Raw genomic sequence first — 18,074 nt, 5'->3', positions numbered from 1 at the left:
TTTGGACCTGGAAATGCTGATCTTACCTATTTGAGTAGGGCTAAAGGTCAGGTATAACAATTGTTCAAGTGTATCTGACTTTGAGTTAACTCGCTTCTCTTAAAAGTTCAACTATCTGAGCAATAGAAAGTTTGAAATTTTAAATGATCTCAAATACAATCGTCCCTCGCCATATCGCCTTCACTTTTCGCAGTCTCACTGTATTGTGGGTTTTTAAATTGTGTATGTCTAATTTTGTATCACGGATTTTTTGCTATATCATGGGATTTTGCTATATCATGGGATATAGGTACTTTTACATATTTATTACTTTATTTTTGCAGTAAAATAAGCATAGGAAGTGTTTATAAGATTGTGGGAAAGGTTTATAAGAGTGTGGGGAGGGCTTATAAAGCCTTGAAATACATATAAATAATAAAATAAATACAAGGCCGCTACTTTGTGGATTTTCACTTATCTCAGGGGGTCCTGGAACCTAACCCCTGCGATAGATGAGGGACCACTATACATATAAAAAAGAATAAAATGTGTTGGTTCAGTTTTATTTGACCAGTTATCTGCTCTTCATTCACAGATAAAGATGACACTTTGAATATTATTTTATTGTTGTGAAAGAAGAGAAGACTTTATATGTTTTCTTAAAACTAGGGAAAAGTTTATCTTTTGTCCACCCCTACCAGTTTCTTATTTACTGGTTGTATGACATTTTTTATTTTTCAGTTTACGTCTAAATTTTTAGTTGAAGTAACTAGTTTAATTTTTATAGTGGTCATAATCTAGTTAGATTTATATCTTTTATTAACTTAGTAATATTACTATTTTCCTCCTTTTTTTTTTTTTTTGTATTTTTCTGAAGCTGGAAACAGGGAGAGACAGTCAGACAGACTCCCACATGTGCCCGACTGGGATCCACCCGGCACGCCCACCAGGGGCAACACTGCCCACCAGGGGCGATGCTCTGCCCCTCCGAGGCGTAGCTCTGCCACGACCAGAGCCACTCTAGCGCCTAGGGCAGAGGCCAAGGAGCCATCCCCAGCGCCCAGGCCATCTTTGCTCCAATGGAGCCTTGGCTGCGGGAGGGGAAGAGAGAGACAGAGAGGAAGGGGGGGGGGTGGAGAAGCAAATGGGCGCTTCTCCTATGTGCCCTGGCCCGGAATCGAACCCGGGTCCCCCGCACGCCAGGCCGACGCTCTACTGCTGAGCCAACCGGCCAGGGCCTTCCTCCATTTTTTTATTATGAAAAATGTCAAACATTAGAGAGTAATCATTTACGTGTTTCCTGAGAATAATTGTATACTTATGTCACACACTTAATATTACTAATAGTGACCTGATTCTATTTCAGTCTGTTACTGAATATGATTTTACTGCAGAGATTCTACAAGTAATGGCTCTGAGAATGGAATCCTTATTTGAGAATATCTGTGTTCTCTCTCCATTCCTAACAAAGATTTCCTCGACAGCCTTTAGTGAGTTACACAACTCTTCTGCTTGTGTTATAAAAGAAGCAGAATTTCCCACCTTATTTAAAGTTAAGTGGATTTCCTGACTAATGTTTATAAAGCCCATAAAAGATGTAAAGCATAACTAAAATGGTAATAATTAGAGAAATGACTGATAGTTTGTTGGTCCTTCCGAGCATAAGTTGGTCCTTTCATTTAGCATAAGTGTTATAATCTCAGCAGATATTTCTTGTCCTATATTTATATTTTTATCTGAAGGGAAGGGAAACCTTAAATGCCCACTGTATGATAAGTGCTGTTAGATTCTTCAAATGCATCTTCTCATTTAGAGTTTAAGCCTCCATTCTAACCTGTGAAATAAGTGAGTTCTTATTTCCATTTTATAGACAAGGACACTAAGGATCACAGATGTTTAGTAATTTGTTCTCGATTACAAACATAGTAAGTGCCAGAGCCAGATTATGAACCCAGATGTTTGTTAAATTTCCTAAGCTGAGCTTTATCGTGAGAACTCTTCTGAATACTTCTGAATGTCACTTATTGAGGAAACTCTCTCCAACAAAAGTTGGTAGCTACTAATGAAGAATTTACACCATCTTCTAACCAGAATCATTTAATATACAATGTTTTTTTAACTTATTAATTTTCCTGTTATATTATGTCTTCTGTCACTGATTCTGTTCTAGAATGTTGGCAAAGGATGAGCTGATGATCATACTTCAGAAATGTTTCAACGTTTTAAAGTCCTCTGAGGAGCAGCTGGGCAGCACCGCAAAGGGAATAGAGGAGCTCCTGGCCCAGCTTCAGAGCCTTGATGGTGAGACGATAATACCTTGCCAATTTTACTGGCTATGACAGTCATATAACTAAAATGACATGGAAAACCCCACGCTCTCATTGTCCAGAGATGAAGAGATAAAGTAGCTCATGCTCAGTCAGTATACCAAGCCTCAGAATATCACATCCTGATAATCATGAACAGACCAAATGGTTTTCTTCTAGTTTTGGTTTAAACAATGAAGAGCATTCTTCAGGAAAAAGAATTCTTTCTCTAGGTGGACAGTTTGAAGAACTAAACCTTTAAAAAAGAGGGTGGGATAGTAGACAAAAAAGATTGACAAGAGTAGCAGGGCATCCTAATTATGAACTCCTTTTAGATTTTTTTCTTAAGCTTTTCATCAAATTCTTTATAGATTTCAAAAACCCTGCATAAATCATTTGTAAGCCTGAAAACTTAATAGCTCTGAACGGCTTTTGTAGCTCTGAGGCTTATTGGTATGCTGATTTGACCAAAATATGCATGAGGTTTGCTTTAATCCGATTTACAAGAGCTTGAATCTTTCAGTGTAAATGAACTGAGGGAGCCCGGCATTTCTCTCTTCAAGAGTGACCAGTTCCCTTTATTGTCCTGACCCCCACGTGATCGCTTACATTTGCCCAGTGCTCGGGGTGCCTGGTGTGGCGTGTTCGGTTCTCTCATGCTCCGGGACTTCTTTCTTCACATGGGCACCACAGATTGGTACTGGTTGTAAACTTTCATGGGCTCTTCTTTTGCTCTCTTTCTAACACCAAGGTATGGTGTTCTTTTGGTAAAACAAACAAAATAAGCGTGCACCTTTACTTTTTTTTGTTTAGGAAAAATGTAATGGTGGGAAGAGGCAGGTTGGTGTATAATACATTAAGCACATAGATTGGACTCAGCACAGTGAAAATATTTTACTTGGCTTGCCCGTATTGGTCCTTCCTGTGTTTGGCAGGTATTCCTTTGCCTTGAAAAGCCTTTGGATCTAGGAAACACTTTTCCTGAAATCCCTCCATGTCTCCCTGGCTGCAGTGCCAGGCCCCTGATGAGTGCTTAGTCAGTGGAAGGTGAAAGGGAGTTTGCTCGACTGGAGTGGCGTGACCAGACAGAGTGAGGAAGTACTCTGCAGGCCGAGGGGTTGTGCCCTCCAGGCTGTGCCGGCCAGACCAGAGCACACCCCTCTTGGTCACCAGCTCATTGTTTTTTTCTCATCGATTCACCCCCTAATTGTAGTCACTTGGGACAGTGAGGGTCCACCTTTAAGGAAACAAATAGGATAAAAGAGAGGAGAATTTAAGCTAGATTATGTAAACTTCAATCTTTTACAGAATTGGGCTCAGTTTTTTGTAAAAGGAAACTGCAGATATTTTAATTTTAATTAGAGTTTATGCAACATAAACTAGTGAACAAATTCTGTGATGTGCTAATACTAAATGAAGGCATACAGCTTAATGGGAAGGATGGAGATTAAGATGATTAATAGTGTAAAGACTAAAGAATTATACATGTTGAAGCAAAACCACTGCCTTGAAGAGATGTTTGTATTTCTCTATTTATAAAAGTGACACATTTTTAATAAAAACGTTAAATTAAAACCTCCTACATTGGACAAATAGAAATATTTGACTATATGCTACCTCTGGTTACTTAACACTTATTACATATTACAGTCTGGTTTTAAAATTACATTTGAAGGGTTAAATAGGTCAGTGTCATGTCAGATCTATTTTTAAGGCTCTGCTGTAAATGAAATGGGGTAAAGAATTTATAGCTGTTTTATCCCTTAAATTATATATTTCTTGAACCAAGAATTATCCATAGCTTAAAAGAGAAGTCTTCTTTGAGAACAGTGAGGATTTTCCAGCTGTACCCTCCTACATTAGAGATGGGCCGGATAAGCCGTGTGAGGGTGAAGTTCCCAGAAGCTGCCCGCACACGGCAGAGGGTGTCGAGCCTCATGCTCTCCAGGAGCACCTCTCCACCTTTTACCAGACACAGCTTACTGTTGCCTTAGCCAAAGAACAGAATGCACTCTGTGTTTTAGAAGATTATTTCAAAACTTTTATGTACCCTCTTTATTACTTTAATAGCATTTTGTCAAAAATAGTGCATTGGAACATCAAGTTCAAACTTGCCAGGGTGTACACTTCTGTTGTTTACAATCTCTGCATAATCCAAGGAATACAATTTAAATTTGCTTGCTTTTAGAATAGAAGCTTTTTATAACAGCACAAAGATTTCTATGCTTTTCCCTGTTGGTTTGTGGGGCGGGTATTTATGTATTCTTTGTTTTCATTGTAGTCACATTTTTAAAATTCAGTAACTTTTTTCCAAGACCCCTATGCAGCATAATTTATGTAGCATTTATTGACCTTCAGCTTCTGTTAGAAGTCATTTATCTGATGGACTCTTGATCCCCTGCCACATTAAAAAGAAGTAGATGAAACTTTATTTCTTTTGGAGGACTAGAAATGTTGGTTCTCTTGAAGTGAATTGATTTACCTTATTGATTTTGTTCTAAAAGCAGAAGCCAAAGAGGAAGAAGACACTTCTGGGTCACAGTCAAAGGGACTTCAGAAGACAGACCTCTATCATCTTCAGAAGGTTGGCTCACTTTCTTTTCCTTCTAACTGCAGCCTGTGGTACTTACTTTTTTCAGTGAGTATGCTAGATTAGCTCTGCCTGCATGTTTTTATTTTCTTTTTAAAAACCACACCAGGAACAAAGCAGACTTTGTAACTCACTTATAAATTAAACACCCTGTTTGTCTCACTGCCGTCCCCATCTCCATGTACAGTCTAGAATGGACTAGAACATCGGTGGAAACGGTCCCTGTGGATACTCTTCCTGTAGCTGCAGAGAGAAACAAGTAATTAGCAATAAGGGAAAATGGGAACATAGTTGCAAAAATAAATCAGGTTATTTATCTAATGTATTTATTTGTTTTTCTGTTTAGCCTAACTCACCAGTTTTAGATACCTCTTTTAATTTTTTTTTAATGTATATTCAGCATAGAGCAGAAATTGAGCCACAGTAAACTCAGTATAATCTTTTTCAGATCTGACTTTAGAATCTTGGTTGTCAAAGTATAGAACCTTCTTTATATAGCATGATAGCAAGTAATGATAAATGTAAGTAAAATTTCAGACGAAGGAGACAAAACACATGGAATCTATTCTATTAGTATGGCAAAAGGGCAAGGTTGTACTTCCCTCTTCTTGTAAGTCCTTTACTTAAATGAAGAATGAGTTGTAGATATGCCTACTTGTCCATATAACTTGGTAATGAAGTAAATCGTCCTTTTCCGCTTTCCCTGAAAATTCACTTGCTATATGAAGCAAAAACACCTAGGAGGAAGGATTCTTCCCATACCTTAAAAATAAAAAAATGACCCGCCCTGGCCGGTTGGCTCAGCGGTAGAGCGTCGGCCTAGCGTGCGGAGGACCCGGGTTCGATTCCCGGCCAGGGCACACAGGAGAAGCGCCCATTTGCTTCTCCACCCCTCCGCCGCGCTTTCCTCTCTGTCTCTCTCGTCCCCTCCCGCAGCCAAGGCTCCATTGGAGCAGGGATGGCCCGGGCGCTGGGGATGGCTCTGTGGCCTCTGCCCCAGGCGCTAGAGTGGCTCTGGTCGCAACATGGTGACGCCCAGGATGGGCAGAGCATCGCCCCCTGGTGGGCAGAGCGTGGCCCCTGGTGGGCGTGCCGGGTGGATCCCGGTCGGGCGCATGCGGGAGTCTGTCTGACTGTCTCTCCCTGTTTCCAGCTTCAGAAAAATGAAAAAATAAATAAATAAAAAATAAAATAAATAAATAAATGACCCATTTTGATCTGGTTCTTTCTGCCTTAGGGAAAGGGCATCACCCACCTCTGCCTGAGTAAGACAGTCCCCCTCTGAGGGGTTTTCTTTCTCAGATTCACCAGGAAAAAATATGTTCTTTCCATCCACAGTCCTTATTGGAAATGAAGGAGTTAAGAAGAACAGGTAAGAAGCAGACCAAGTTTGAAGTACTGAGAGAAAAAGTTGTGAACTTCATTGACAGTCTGGTGAGGTGAGTCTGCTGTACTTGAGCTAAAAATCCGGCTGTTTTCCCAAACAGCACTTCAAGGGGTAGCTGTGCACGGCCGTCCCAAGACACCTTCCCCAGATAAGGCTTCCTGCTTCTCAGGTTCCTCCTTCCAGCTTAGATTTGTAATTTTGATCATCTTTCTATCCTTATGAATATATGTAATCAGAAGGACTTAGTTCATTATTTTACTGCCAGTTCAAGAATACAGGTTTAAATTTGATCCAGTTATTAGGCTGGGGATGGTGGTGAAAACAGTGTTTCCCCCTTTCTGATAACAAAGTGTTGCATTGCACTTTATCCTTTCTCTGTTATTGCTAGGAGTATGCTGGACCTGGGCCAAGCCTAGAAAACAGGCAGAGCAGACGAGCCATAATGTCCTATTTTATCCTGAGTAAAGGACTTCTCATTGTAAAGAACGCCAGTGCAGCACATTATCAGCACTGAATTCGTGTTGAGAAATGTGCTCATAGTATATTGAGAAGTCTGACAGTCCTACCTATGTGTTAAGATGATTCTTCTTTTGGAAACCCAGATCATTGCTATAGAAAAACATGAGAAGTGTGAAAAAGAAAATGATTTAGTAGTTTAAAAGTAGAGGGAAAAACTTATTTATTATTGCTTATTATTAATGGCATTTCAAACTCAACAGTAGTCTAGGCACAGCATAGAACCAAGTACCAAAAAAGTACAATTCAGTTTTTGAAAACTGAGTGGTTTTCTGATTAATTAGCTGACCTTGGAGGTGAAAAGTTCCATTTTTCCAGGACAGTGTGGGGGCAGAGACATTGTTCCTGGTCATTGGGAAGAGATTACTAATGTCATGAAAGAGGTCCAAATGATCAGTCAAGTATGACAAAGGAAGGTTTGAAGTAAGAGAAATGTGTCATATAAAAGTGATGCAATGCAATATTGAACTGTCCTACTAGCCAGAAATCACCTTATAGAACTTGAAGAGTTAATCTTGCCCTACTGGCTTTCCTATTCTTACAGTTTTTAGGTCCAAGTTCTTGGCTCTTCCCTTTTACTAGGGTTTGAACATTGTAGTTGCTAAAAATAATTTTGCAATGTAATGTAGCATAATTTCTAGGCCAAATGTAAGGTTCCTTTTTGAGTTTTTTTACAAATACAAATTGTAGGCTTGAAAACCAAACAGGTATTTATTTCCCTTTTGTGATTTTTGACCTAGTATGTCTGAATTTTCACCTTTCTGAAGTTACGGAATTAAAGGTGATCATGAATGAAATATCTTGTAAAATCACAGAATTTTTCATATTAGGATGGGTTTTCTTTACCAAGATTGACTATCCTTAGAGCTAAGAGACCCAAGGATTCATTTGGCAGATAAAGCCCAGAAAGAAGCTATGACTCGTGGGAAGTCACAGCACCAGTATGCTGACATCCGTCAAAAGTCCCTCTCTATTTCTCTGAACTATCCCCAAGGGTCAGTCACATCACAGATGTTTGAACATAGTTTGGAGTTCTGCAGGAATGTGGAGGAGGATCCAGAGCTATTCAAACAAGAAGTACACAAACAGACCATGAGACTCCTTGCTGAGCTGGAAATTAAAAGGAAGGAAAGAGAAGTCAGAGTGATGCAGAAAAGAAAGTGACAAAGGGAAGAAGAGCCTGAAGCTCAAAAAGCCAAATGGGAGCAGATGTGACAGGAAAACTTTGAGCAGAGTCAAAGTGGTCATGTGGACAGCTGGCAAAAATCTCAAGCAAACATAAAGGGGAAGAAACAGAAGAAAAGTCAGACCTTCCTGAAACCACCAAAAGTAAAAATGGAGCAATGTTGAGTGACAGCCTGGGGTCACAGCCAACTGTCTCCCCTCCTACTTAGAAGAGCTCATTCTTTCCATTTCTACCCAGCATAGAGTAGTATTTGCTTTTTAGTCCATTTTTGTTTTCAATGCAATTTAATATCAATCTGAGTAATTTTTTGTACATTGAAACGAGGAGCTCTGTTTGAAAAGAAACCTTCCCCACCCCCTACTCTAGGCCAACCAAGATTGGCAGGTGCCACCTTTGGTGCTTCCTTCTCTTCCCACAGCCTCTAACTTAATGTTTGGTACTTTACCGAATTGTGATAGTTAGAAATTTCATGTATGGTTTGTGGAAATCATCCAATTAAACATAATACTTTAAAAAAATAAATAAGCAATAGACTGCAAAAGGCAGAGTTTCCCTTCCACCCTGGGCAGCGGAAACTGAGAGGAGAGACTTGCGCTGCCACTTTCTAAATTACGGTTTTCACCAGAATATAGCTTTGTAGCCCTTGCCGATAGTAAGTGGTTCTACCAGTTCTCTTAAAACCACCTCTCTGATCAGAATCCAAAATGAGGCCCTGGCCGGTTGGCTCAGCGGTAGAGCGTCGGCCTGGCATGCGGGGCACCCGGGTTCGATTCCCGGCCAGGGCACATAGGAGAAGCGCCCATTTGCTTCTCCACCCCCCTCCTTCCTCTCTGTCTCTCTCTTCCCCTCCCGCAGCCAAGGCTCCATTGGAGCAAAGATGGCCCGGGCGCTGGGGATGGCTCCTTGGCCTCTGCCCCAGGCACTAGAGTGGCTCTGGTCGTGGCAGAGCGACGCCCCCTGGTGGGCAGAGCGTCGCCCCTGGTGGGCGTGCCGGGTGGATCCTGGTGGGGCGCATGCGGGAGTCTGTCTGACTGTCTCTCCCCGTTTCCAGCTTCAGAAAAATACCAAAAAAAAAAAAAAAAGAATCCAAAATGAGCATCTGCAAAGCCCTAGTGCCAGACTCATTGCTTATTTCTTCTCACAGCAAATAAGTTGCAGAAGTATATTTCAGTGCCAATTCCGGGTTTGTAATTGGGCAGAGTCTAGATGATAGCATATTACTGCTGTTGTTCACCTAATGTATCCCCTTGGAAACAATGCAGGCAAATGTATTGCTGCTGATGTAGGCTCTTTGAGGATATCCACGGCCCTTTCCCTGGGAAATTACCTGAATTTTTAAACATTAAATATAAAGGTATTAAAAAGGGAGAGGAGTACAAATGTTAGGCAATAGTTTTTTCCTGAAATTTACTATCCAGTTGCCTTATTAGTCTTCCAGTCCTTATTACATAGCAGGGACTTCAATAGGGTCTTTTAATGATACGAGAAATAGCCTGGAGTTGGGGTAGGTGTTTATGGTCAGAAATTATAAATGGGTAGCCTGCCAGCAGGGAGGAATTCAGCATCGCAGAACCCATTCCTGAGGCTACAGCTAAATTAACTTAATCTAGAGTAGGATGTTAGCAGTACTTGAGGTACAGAATGCTTGTCCTTAGGGCCAAGTTAAAAAATCATACTCTTGGCAAATGGGTTTTATTCTGATGGACTCTGAAGAAGTCTACGGAAGTGGACTGAGCAGGGGGCCAGGAGTTCTTGAGACAAGGAAGTAGGTAAGAGTGATGTACATGGTTATACCCTCTGCACTTTCTCTTCCTCCACTGGTGGAGGACGTTTGGTGGGGTTTCTAGGCAGTGGCACACTCCAGGAGGGAGGAAGCCAGGGCTCCGGGAAGAGGGTGATTTCCCTGGTGACTGGGCCAAGGGGAATGCTTTGCTCTGCTTGCACTAGTGAGAAAAGGAGCTGATGCAAACCTGTCCTGTGGCCAAAATAATTATGGCTAGGACTGCACTAAGCCCCAGGAATCTGTGAAGGCATGTGAATTAACTAATTGAGTTAGTAACTTATTTCTCCACCTTTGGGTTGTGGATTTCACAGCTTCCTTCCTTCCAGTTTACTATCCTCAAGGCCACCAAAGAGCAAGGTCACTGTCACGGTTGAGACTAGCTGATGGGCGCATTATACATTCAAAGTGAATTTTTTAATCCTTTATTTTTTAAGTTCAAATTTTATTACAGTTGATTTGCCATCTAGCTCATAAATAAAAGTCGCAAGTTAACACTTTTCTTAATTGAAATTTTAATGATGAAATTTGCTTGTTTTTCAATATTGTGAAGCTAAAATTTAGCCTTTTCTGCCTTCTAAAAATTAATTCTAAAATATAAAATACTTTCTAAGTATCATTTCTCTGAGAGATACCAATTAAAACATTTTTTGTGATCCAAAAAAGAAATTTCCTAAACTTAATTCCAGGCCCGAGGCCTGTTTAATAGCCAAGAGTTAAATGTTTGCTCTGGTAAGGAATGTGGTTATCTCAGTTTTTTACATAATTTTAGAAGGTATTCATTAGTATTTCCAGAAATTTTACTTTAAAGCGTTTGAGCAGAAATGTTACTTATGTATATACATTTGTTCCTAAAGGTTTAAATCAGAACGAATGTAGTTTTTTGCACTCTAAAGAGTTCTGGAAGCACAATTCTGAGTAACCTGCACTAGATTGGATATTTGAGTTTCAGTTTGGTTTTGGTTGTTGCTGATTTTGCTTGTTTAAGCAGATTGCTCAGTCTTCCACCAAGGATTGATGAACATGTTATATTGAAATAAAACCTGGGCTTATCTAAAAGCTGCTGCCTGCCCTTGGCTGTTTCAGGGAATACCTTCTGCCTCCAGAGACACAGCCCCTGCACGAGGCGGTATACTTCACTGCCGCCCACACCCTTCACGAGCACCTGAACGCGGCCCCGCGAATCGCCCTCCACACTGCACTCAACAATCCTTATTATTATCTCAAGGTATCCTCTGACAGTTTAGTTCAGACCCCAGGCATTTGTCACAAAAATATTGTAAATGTGCAGTTCTAGTGACCAGGAAGTTACTTGGCAGCTCAGGGTTGCATCTCTTTCAGGAACATAAAAAATCCTGTAGACTTAGAGGGTGTTTTCTAAGCCAGTGAAAATAACAATCAGTAGTCAACTGATGCTGCCAACTTTGGGTCATGGGCAAATGTCTTCCCCTTTATTTGATAAAACCAGAAAATGGGCACTAAAACTTGAGTATAATGCTCTTACTTTTGTGAAATAAAGGAGGTGTTTTTTATAGTAACAGCAAATAATGGCTCTAACTGTATGGCCTAATAAAATTACTTAGAAATACTTGACGATTTCATCTTGGATTTTAAGCCAAACAAAAATCTGCTCTGAGAAGTGTCTCCAGAGCCACATGTAGATGGCTAGCAACCTGCCAGGGATAAGACTCCTAAAATCCAGACACATTTGCTAGTTCTAAGAAGTTGTTCTTTTAACTGAGGGTACAAGGCCATTCAGGATTTTAGAAACTTTCTTATAGCCAGGTAAAGTGATTACTTCAAACATTTCAGTAAGCTATAACCCAATAAGTTATGTACATATACACATATAAAATAATTTGGTTTCTTAATGAGTTAATATTAATTTAGTAGTTAATAAGTTATCAATTCAGTCATGCTTCTAGAAATCTTGCCACAAAGGACCCCTAAGAAGTGACTTTATAAAACCTATGGAGAGTATTCTAACGTGCTTTTTCCTGTTCACATGCAAACATGCTAATAAGCGTTTCAAGAGAATACCAAGTACAAAGATATAAATGAATGGTTTTCAGTGATAGAGTGATGGTGGTAGTGGGAAGGTTGAGTAATTTCATATTCAAAGCATAAAATACCAATTCTTTTTATTATAAAAACCACACATTAAAACTCTTGCAAAATCTGTCTGTCTAGTGGTAGGTCACAGAAGAGAAATGGTATGATTTCAGCAGTCTTGAGTGTATATATTATAATCTCCATATGTAAGTGCATGTGTGAGAGATTTTGTTCCTTGGTTAAGAACCATAGGTTTCAAATAAATTGGAAAACACTGATGGTTTCTGTAGGAGTTAGGATCCGCAGTGTGGACAAGTCTGTCTGAGATTATAGCCTTGATAGTGGTGTATCAATATTAATACATTACAGTTAAGTGTTAGAATTCAAGTAATTTCAAATGTTGAAAGTGGCAATTTATTGAAAATCCACAAAAAATTCCATAAACTTTTTATAGAATCCAGAAATGCATTAGGATCTCAGAAACTAGTAATATATTATTAAAATACAAAAAGAAAATAATTTATGAAAATGAAAAATATGCTCATCTTCTGATCCTCATATTCTTCTAGTGACTGGGAGCTAAGGGATTATGACCAAGATCCAATCTAAACAAGCACTAACTGTTGCATTTACTAATAAAGGAAACTAGACCTTATTTACTGGCTTACTGAATTTAGATTAGGGAATTTATTAATATCTGTATTTTCTTCCTAATCATTTCTAGAAGGTAAGCATCTTGGTTTACTGTTACTTTTAGAATGAAGCACTGAAAAGTGAAGAAGGCTGCATTCCCAATGTCGCCCCAGATGTCTGCATAGCATATAAACTGCACCTCGAGTGCAGCAGGCTCATCAACCTGGTGGACTGGTCCGAGGTAGGTGGGGGAAAGGAGCAAGCTGTGTATTTCTATACTGTCCAGGACAACTTTCCTGGATCTCTATAATTTGGTACTTTGGAACACATATTTCTTTTAATGTCTTATCTTGTCTGGAAAGCATAAATCACTTCATATTTCAGAAGTTCCTCCTGAGTAGTAGCTAATGCTCAACAGTCCCACTGGTTCCTGCACTCTGATCCCACACCCAACCAAGCCACTGGTACAGTCATGCCAGGTCAAAGAATTAGATCAAACCCCAACACTAAGCTTTTGCTGAGCAGTTCAGATCAGTTTTGTTATTCCACAGAATAAAAGTGTATTAACTAGCATTTCCCTTATTGCATAAGAGAAGAAAAAATTCTGCCCTGGCCGGTTGGCTCAGCGGTAGAGCGTCGGCCTGGCGTGCGGGGGACCCGGGTTCGATTCCCGGCCAGGGCACATAGGAGAAGTGCCCATTTGCTTCTCCACCCCCCCCCCTTCCTCTCTGTCTCTCTCTTCCCCTCCCGCAGCCAAGGCTCCATTGGAGCAAAGATGGCCCGGGCGCTGGGGATGGCTCCTTGGCCTCTGCCCCAGGCGCTAGAGTGGCTCTGGTCACGGCAGAGCGACGCCCCGGAGGGGCAGAGCATCGCCCTCTGGTGGGCAGAGTGTAGCCCCTGGTGGGCGTGCCGGGTGGATCCCGGTCGGGCGCATGCGGGAGTCTGTCTGACTGTCTCTCCCCGTTTCCAGCTTCAGAAAAATACAAAAAAAAAAAAAAAATTCTGGAATAACTATACTAGCAATCAAGAAGTACAAGGAATATTTGGCAAGGCCATGGACAGCTGTTGTTCTAAATTCAAATAACTATTCTTTTCCTCATCAGAATATTACAGTTAACTGTTGAGGGCCCTATTTTACAGAGGTCACCATTTAAAAATTTCATAATTGGCTGCTTCCAAGGAAAATAGGCATTTTCCTGGGTTAACAGAGGTTGGGGAGTTAAAGAAAAGCATCCTTTGCTTTTCAGCTTTGACTCGTTTTTTCCTCTGCACATTTCTTCTCTGAAACATGTTTACTAGGGAACCACTCTATTATCTTTAATGTGTACTAGATTTAAAGTAATCATCAGTGTCGTTTTGAGAATCTGAAATTTGCTGTATGTAATTTTTAAAAATTGCCCATTATCAGCAGCCGGAGTGCTTGACCTGGCTTCATACAGAGCCATCAAGTGCAATTAAAAATGTTTGGCAATGGTAGATTTTTTATTTTCTTGTCTCTCAAAAGGCTTTTGCAACAGTTGTGACAGCTGCTGAAAAAGTGGATGCCAATTCCATAACCTCAGAAGAAAGGAATGAAATTATTCAGTATCCTTTTAAAACCATTTCTACAATGTCTACGTATATGTATAGAATGTTAATAATTTTCCCAGATCTATATTAGAGATTTATAAAGATGTGGTGCAACCAACCTTATTAATATTAACCCTACCATCCTGGAGGACTTGTTTCTAAATACTTAATCTGAATTTAGTCTAAAATTAGATAAAACCTAAAATATTTGGTTTAAAACTTTTATCAAGGTCAAATTCCAAAATTCACCAAAAACATCCAAAACTGTCACTGAATTTTTTTTTTAAAATAAGGTTATTGTACTTTTAGAAGTGGGGGGGAGGACAGTTTTCATACTGTGGGAAAAATTACAATAGAATTAAGTATTAAAGCACTTTTCCATTCATGTCTTATGACTGGATTCTAGTTATTAACCATAGGGTTATAGTTTAATTTAGGAGTACACATTTGAACTCTATTTCAGTTTACTAACTAATGTTTTAACATTGACATTTTAACCTCTTTTTGTCAGAATGCTGCATAGCCAATTTCCTTAAGTGTACTTCCAGTGCTCGGTTTATTAGAGCTGTTTCGGAATTAGAACTTCTAGGATTTGTACAACCTACCAAACGAAAGACTGACCACGTGGCAAGGCTAACATGGGGAGGCTGCTAGACAGCAGTGGAGCCAGCAGGATCACATGTAGTTTAAGAAAAAGGGAGACCAGCCATACTTACATACAGATATAGTAGACAAGAGGAAGACAAATGCACAATCCCTGTGTGCTGTGCCATTTAACAAGAAAGTAGATTGCTAATCTAATCCCAAACAGGAATATATCAAAACACCTTTAGAGTACTTTAAAAAATCCAAGAAATAACACACTTACATTGTAACCAGAACCTCTCACATTATCACTAATTTTTACATCATTAATAGTTTACATCACTAACAGAACATAGTATATAAATATAATAAATTCTTTTATCCAGGAGTATAAATTATTTGCAGTTGACTTAATAGTACTCATTCCTGCTTCATGATACTTTGGGAACAAAGGGGTAATTTTATTTATGGACTGGATGTTAAATTAGGGGAAGTATTATTTTAAGTGGAGTGATGGTATCTAGTTATATAGAACTACCTTATTCTTAGACGCTAGTTATACAGCATGCATGTTCTTTGAAACAGTTAAATACATCAAGCAAATATGGTTCACTTCAAGTGTATTATTATTGGACTGTTCTTTCAGCTTTTCTATGAATGTTTTCCAAATAGTAGGAAAAAGAAAATTATAGAGCAGAAAAATAGGGTAAGAGCTAGAGGGGGATTATAAGATCAAGATTTTTAATAGCATGTTTATTATGCTAATGGGCGTGATATGGATTTAGGATGGAGGACTGCTGGAACTGTCTTTGAATGAAATGGGAATTTGGATCTAATTTTTACCTCGGGCAAACGTAGGAACAGAGAATTGTTGGAGCCATGTCTAAGTCGATGGGAACAGGTTACTAGGTGCTTTAGCAGAATACTCACTTATTAATACCAATTACTATAATTTTGTAAGGATAACCCAGTAAGACAAAGGCAATCACTCCCAACCTAACAGTTTGGGATCACCTAGGGAACATATTAACCAGATTCCTACAGTCCTCCCTTCCCCCATCTTCTAAAAAAGCAGTCTCTGGGGACAGAACATGAGATCTTTCCTCAGAGTTCTTCAGTTAATATTGCTGATGTAATATATGTCTCACTTGGAAACCATTTTCTTTAGCGATGGAAATTCTTACCACAGGCAAAAATAGCTTTGACATTTTAAACCTCTAATACATTTTTCTCAACTTGCCTGTGCTTACTTTTCCTCAAAACTACAAAGAATTATACCTGACAGTGTGCCTTTGTTAATCAGATTTATTGAATACATTCCAGTAACCAGAGTACAGCACCATACCAGCACTGCCTGTCATTAGAAGAATGACTGTTAGCACTCTTAAGTTCTGTAGATATTTGCTTATTACACTCAATTCCAGGGTTCTTTGGGAATTCAGAATCCCTAGGTAGCTTATATAATTTTTTACCAAGATTAAGTGTAATTGGTATTTGGACTAATCAACTACAGGTCCCAACTACAGGTCCATCTAATTATAACTAAATCCAAGAAATTGCCACATTTTTTTATTTTTCTGGAAATACTTCAACATACTATACTTAAAATTAGTAAGTATCCCCTAAATTAGGATTTTTTTGTTAAGGTGATAAAACAGAAATTTGGCTGTGGAAGAAATTTTATTCTTGATCAAAGTTGAATCTAGAATTAAAACTATATTATAGGCACCATTGTTTTATTATACTTGGCAGACAGTTTCCATCAACATTGAGGAAACACCCTCCACCAGCAAAATGAGTACAACTCACTGAAGGTTCAAATGGTTAGCATTTTTAGCAATAAATATTTTCCAGTTAAGGTATGTATATTGGTTGAAGACATAATGCTATTGTACACTTAAATGTAACTTGTATATGTACTGGGAAATAAAAAAATGTGATGTTTGCTTTATTTCAGTGGTCTGGACCCAATCTCTGAGGTATGCCTGTATGTGCAGCTCCAGACTTACTTCCCTTTTAGTCTATCTTGCCCTCCTAAATATAAAACTATTTTTTCAATAAATTTAATTGTGTGAGAATTCACAGGTGCTGTTAGTGGGGAGTTAAGGAGGGATAAAACATTCATTCTACTCTCACTCCTTCAGATTTTAACTACTTGCATTCTCCTCTTAGAATGCTACTGCACTCTCATTGGTTCTCAGCTGGGGACCGTGTCCTCCCCCTCCCCCTAATACTTGGCAGCATTATCTTTGATTTTTAGAGGGGAAAGGAGAGAGAAACATCAATTTGCTATCTCATTTATGGATTCATTGGTTGATTCTTGTATGTGACCTGACTAGGGATCAAACCTGCAATCTTGGTGTACGGGGACAATGCTCAAACCAGCCAACCTACTTGCCCAGGGCTGAAGGTTCACTTTAGTTGTCACAACGGAGGTGGGGGTGGGGGTTTGGTTGCTATTGGCATCTAGTGGTAGAGACCTGAGATGCTGCAAAACATCCTACAATGCACAGGACAACCCCACAGCACAGAATGATCTGACTCATTATCAGTAGTATTAAGGTTGAGAATCTCCACCTTATTGATGGTCATCTGGTGTTATAAACAATGTTTCTCAAATATTTAATGTGCATATGAATTATCTGAAGATCTTGTGAAAGCATTATGCCTTTTTTTGGTCTTTAAAACAAGGAATTGGTAAAATAAAATCAAAGATTTTAAAAAAGGAGTAAGATCCTTTTTCTTTCTCCCACAAATTGGGTCAATTATAAATATATATATAATATATGTCCCAGGCCATTTATGACGGGACGCTAATAGAATTCACAAAAGAATTAACTGAAGCATTTCTGCTCACTTCATTTCTAGGGAAGCTTTGTCTGAAAAGCATGTATTGAAAGTGAGTTAAATGTGCTTTCATACATTGTTCTTTAAAAATAAAACCAGTGAATTCCGTTACTCTGAAGTGAAAATTCCACAGCTGTTAAAACTGATCAATTATGTAACATTATGCCATGCAGTCAGATACACGCAATTTGGAATCAGTTTTTGAAAACAGCACTCAAATCTTAAGAGTTGGTAAATGAAAAGACTGGTTAAGTCTTTTCAGAAAATTAAGTTAATTGATTCCTGAAAAATGCTTGTATTTAAAACACTGGCTTTATTCAAACACTATCCATCTGTACATTAAAAAACAAGCAGATAAGAGTAAATGTTTTATTCTTCCAACTAAATTCCAGTACTACAGGGCAGTAAAACAATGATACACTGGGGGAAAAAATGCAGCAATAAACACTTGTTAAAAAGACTGATAGAATAAATAAAAACTACCAAAAAAAAAAAAAGAATCCTATAAACCCATTCTGAAACCTCACCAAGTCCTGGAATACAGAAATGCCCTCCTCTTCCACAATTTCACAGGAAGCACTGTAGGCTATTTGCTTAATAATGTCCTGGGATTACATTCTATTTATTAATAACTGGTTACAGCT

The 18,074-nt window shown here is 39.1% G+C and overlaps 1 protein-coding gene across 5 annotated transcripts in view; it reads left to right on the top strand.

The window, feature by feature from the left end:
• Positions 1-17,930, top strand: part of ORC3 (origin recognition complex subunit 3) — a 67,612-nt gene extending 49,682 nt beyond the window's left edge. For 4 of the 5 annotated variants that reach the window (XM_066358905.1, XM_066358902.1, XM_066358906.1 and 1 more), the window contains 7 exons: positions 2,150-2,280; positions 4,790-4,869; positions 6,214-6,314; positions 10,831-10,972; positions 12,554-12,670; positions 13,934-14,013; positions 14,547-17,930. In XM_066358905.1, the coding sequence (XP_066215002.1) occupies positions 2,150-2,280; positions 4,790-4,869; positions 6,214-6,314; positions 10,831-10,972; positions 12,554-12,670; positions 13,934-14,013; positions 14,547-14,652 (757 nt within the window). In that variant the 3' untranslated portion in view covers positions 14,653-17,930. The remainder of the gene's footprint in view (positions 1-2,149; positions 2,281-4,789; positions 4,870-6,213; positions 6,315-10,830; positions 10,973-12,553; positions 12,671-13,933; positions 14,014-14,546) is intronic. The other variant, XM_066358904.1, reaches the window with a different exon arrangement.
• The last annotated feature ends 144 nt before the right edge of the window (positions 17,931-18,074 follow it).

Source organism: Saccopteryx leptura, chromosome 1 (genome assembly GCF_036850995.1).
Source record: "Saccopteryx leptura isolate mSacLep1 chromosome 1, mSacLep1_pri_phased_curated, whole genome shotgun sequence".
NCBI lineage: Eukaryota > Metazoa > Chordata > Mammalia > Chiroptera > Emballonuridae > Saccopteryx > Saccopteryx leptura.
This window is presented reverse-complemented; position numbering and strand designations above follow the sequence as displayed.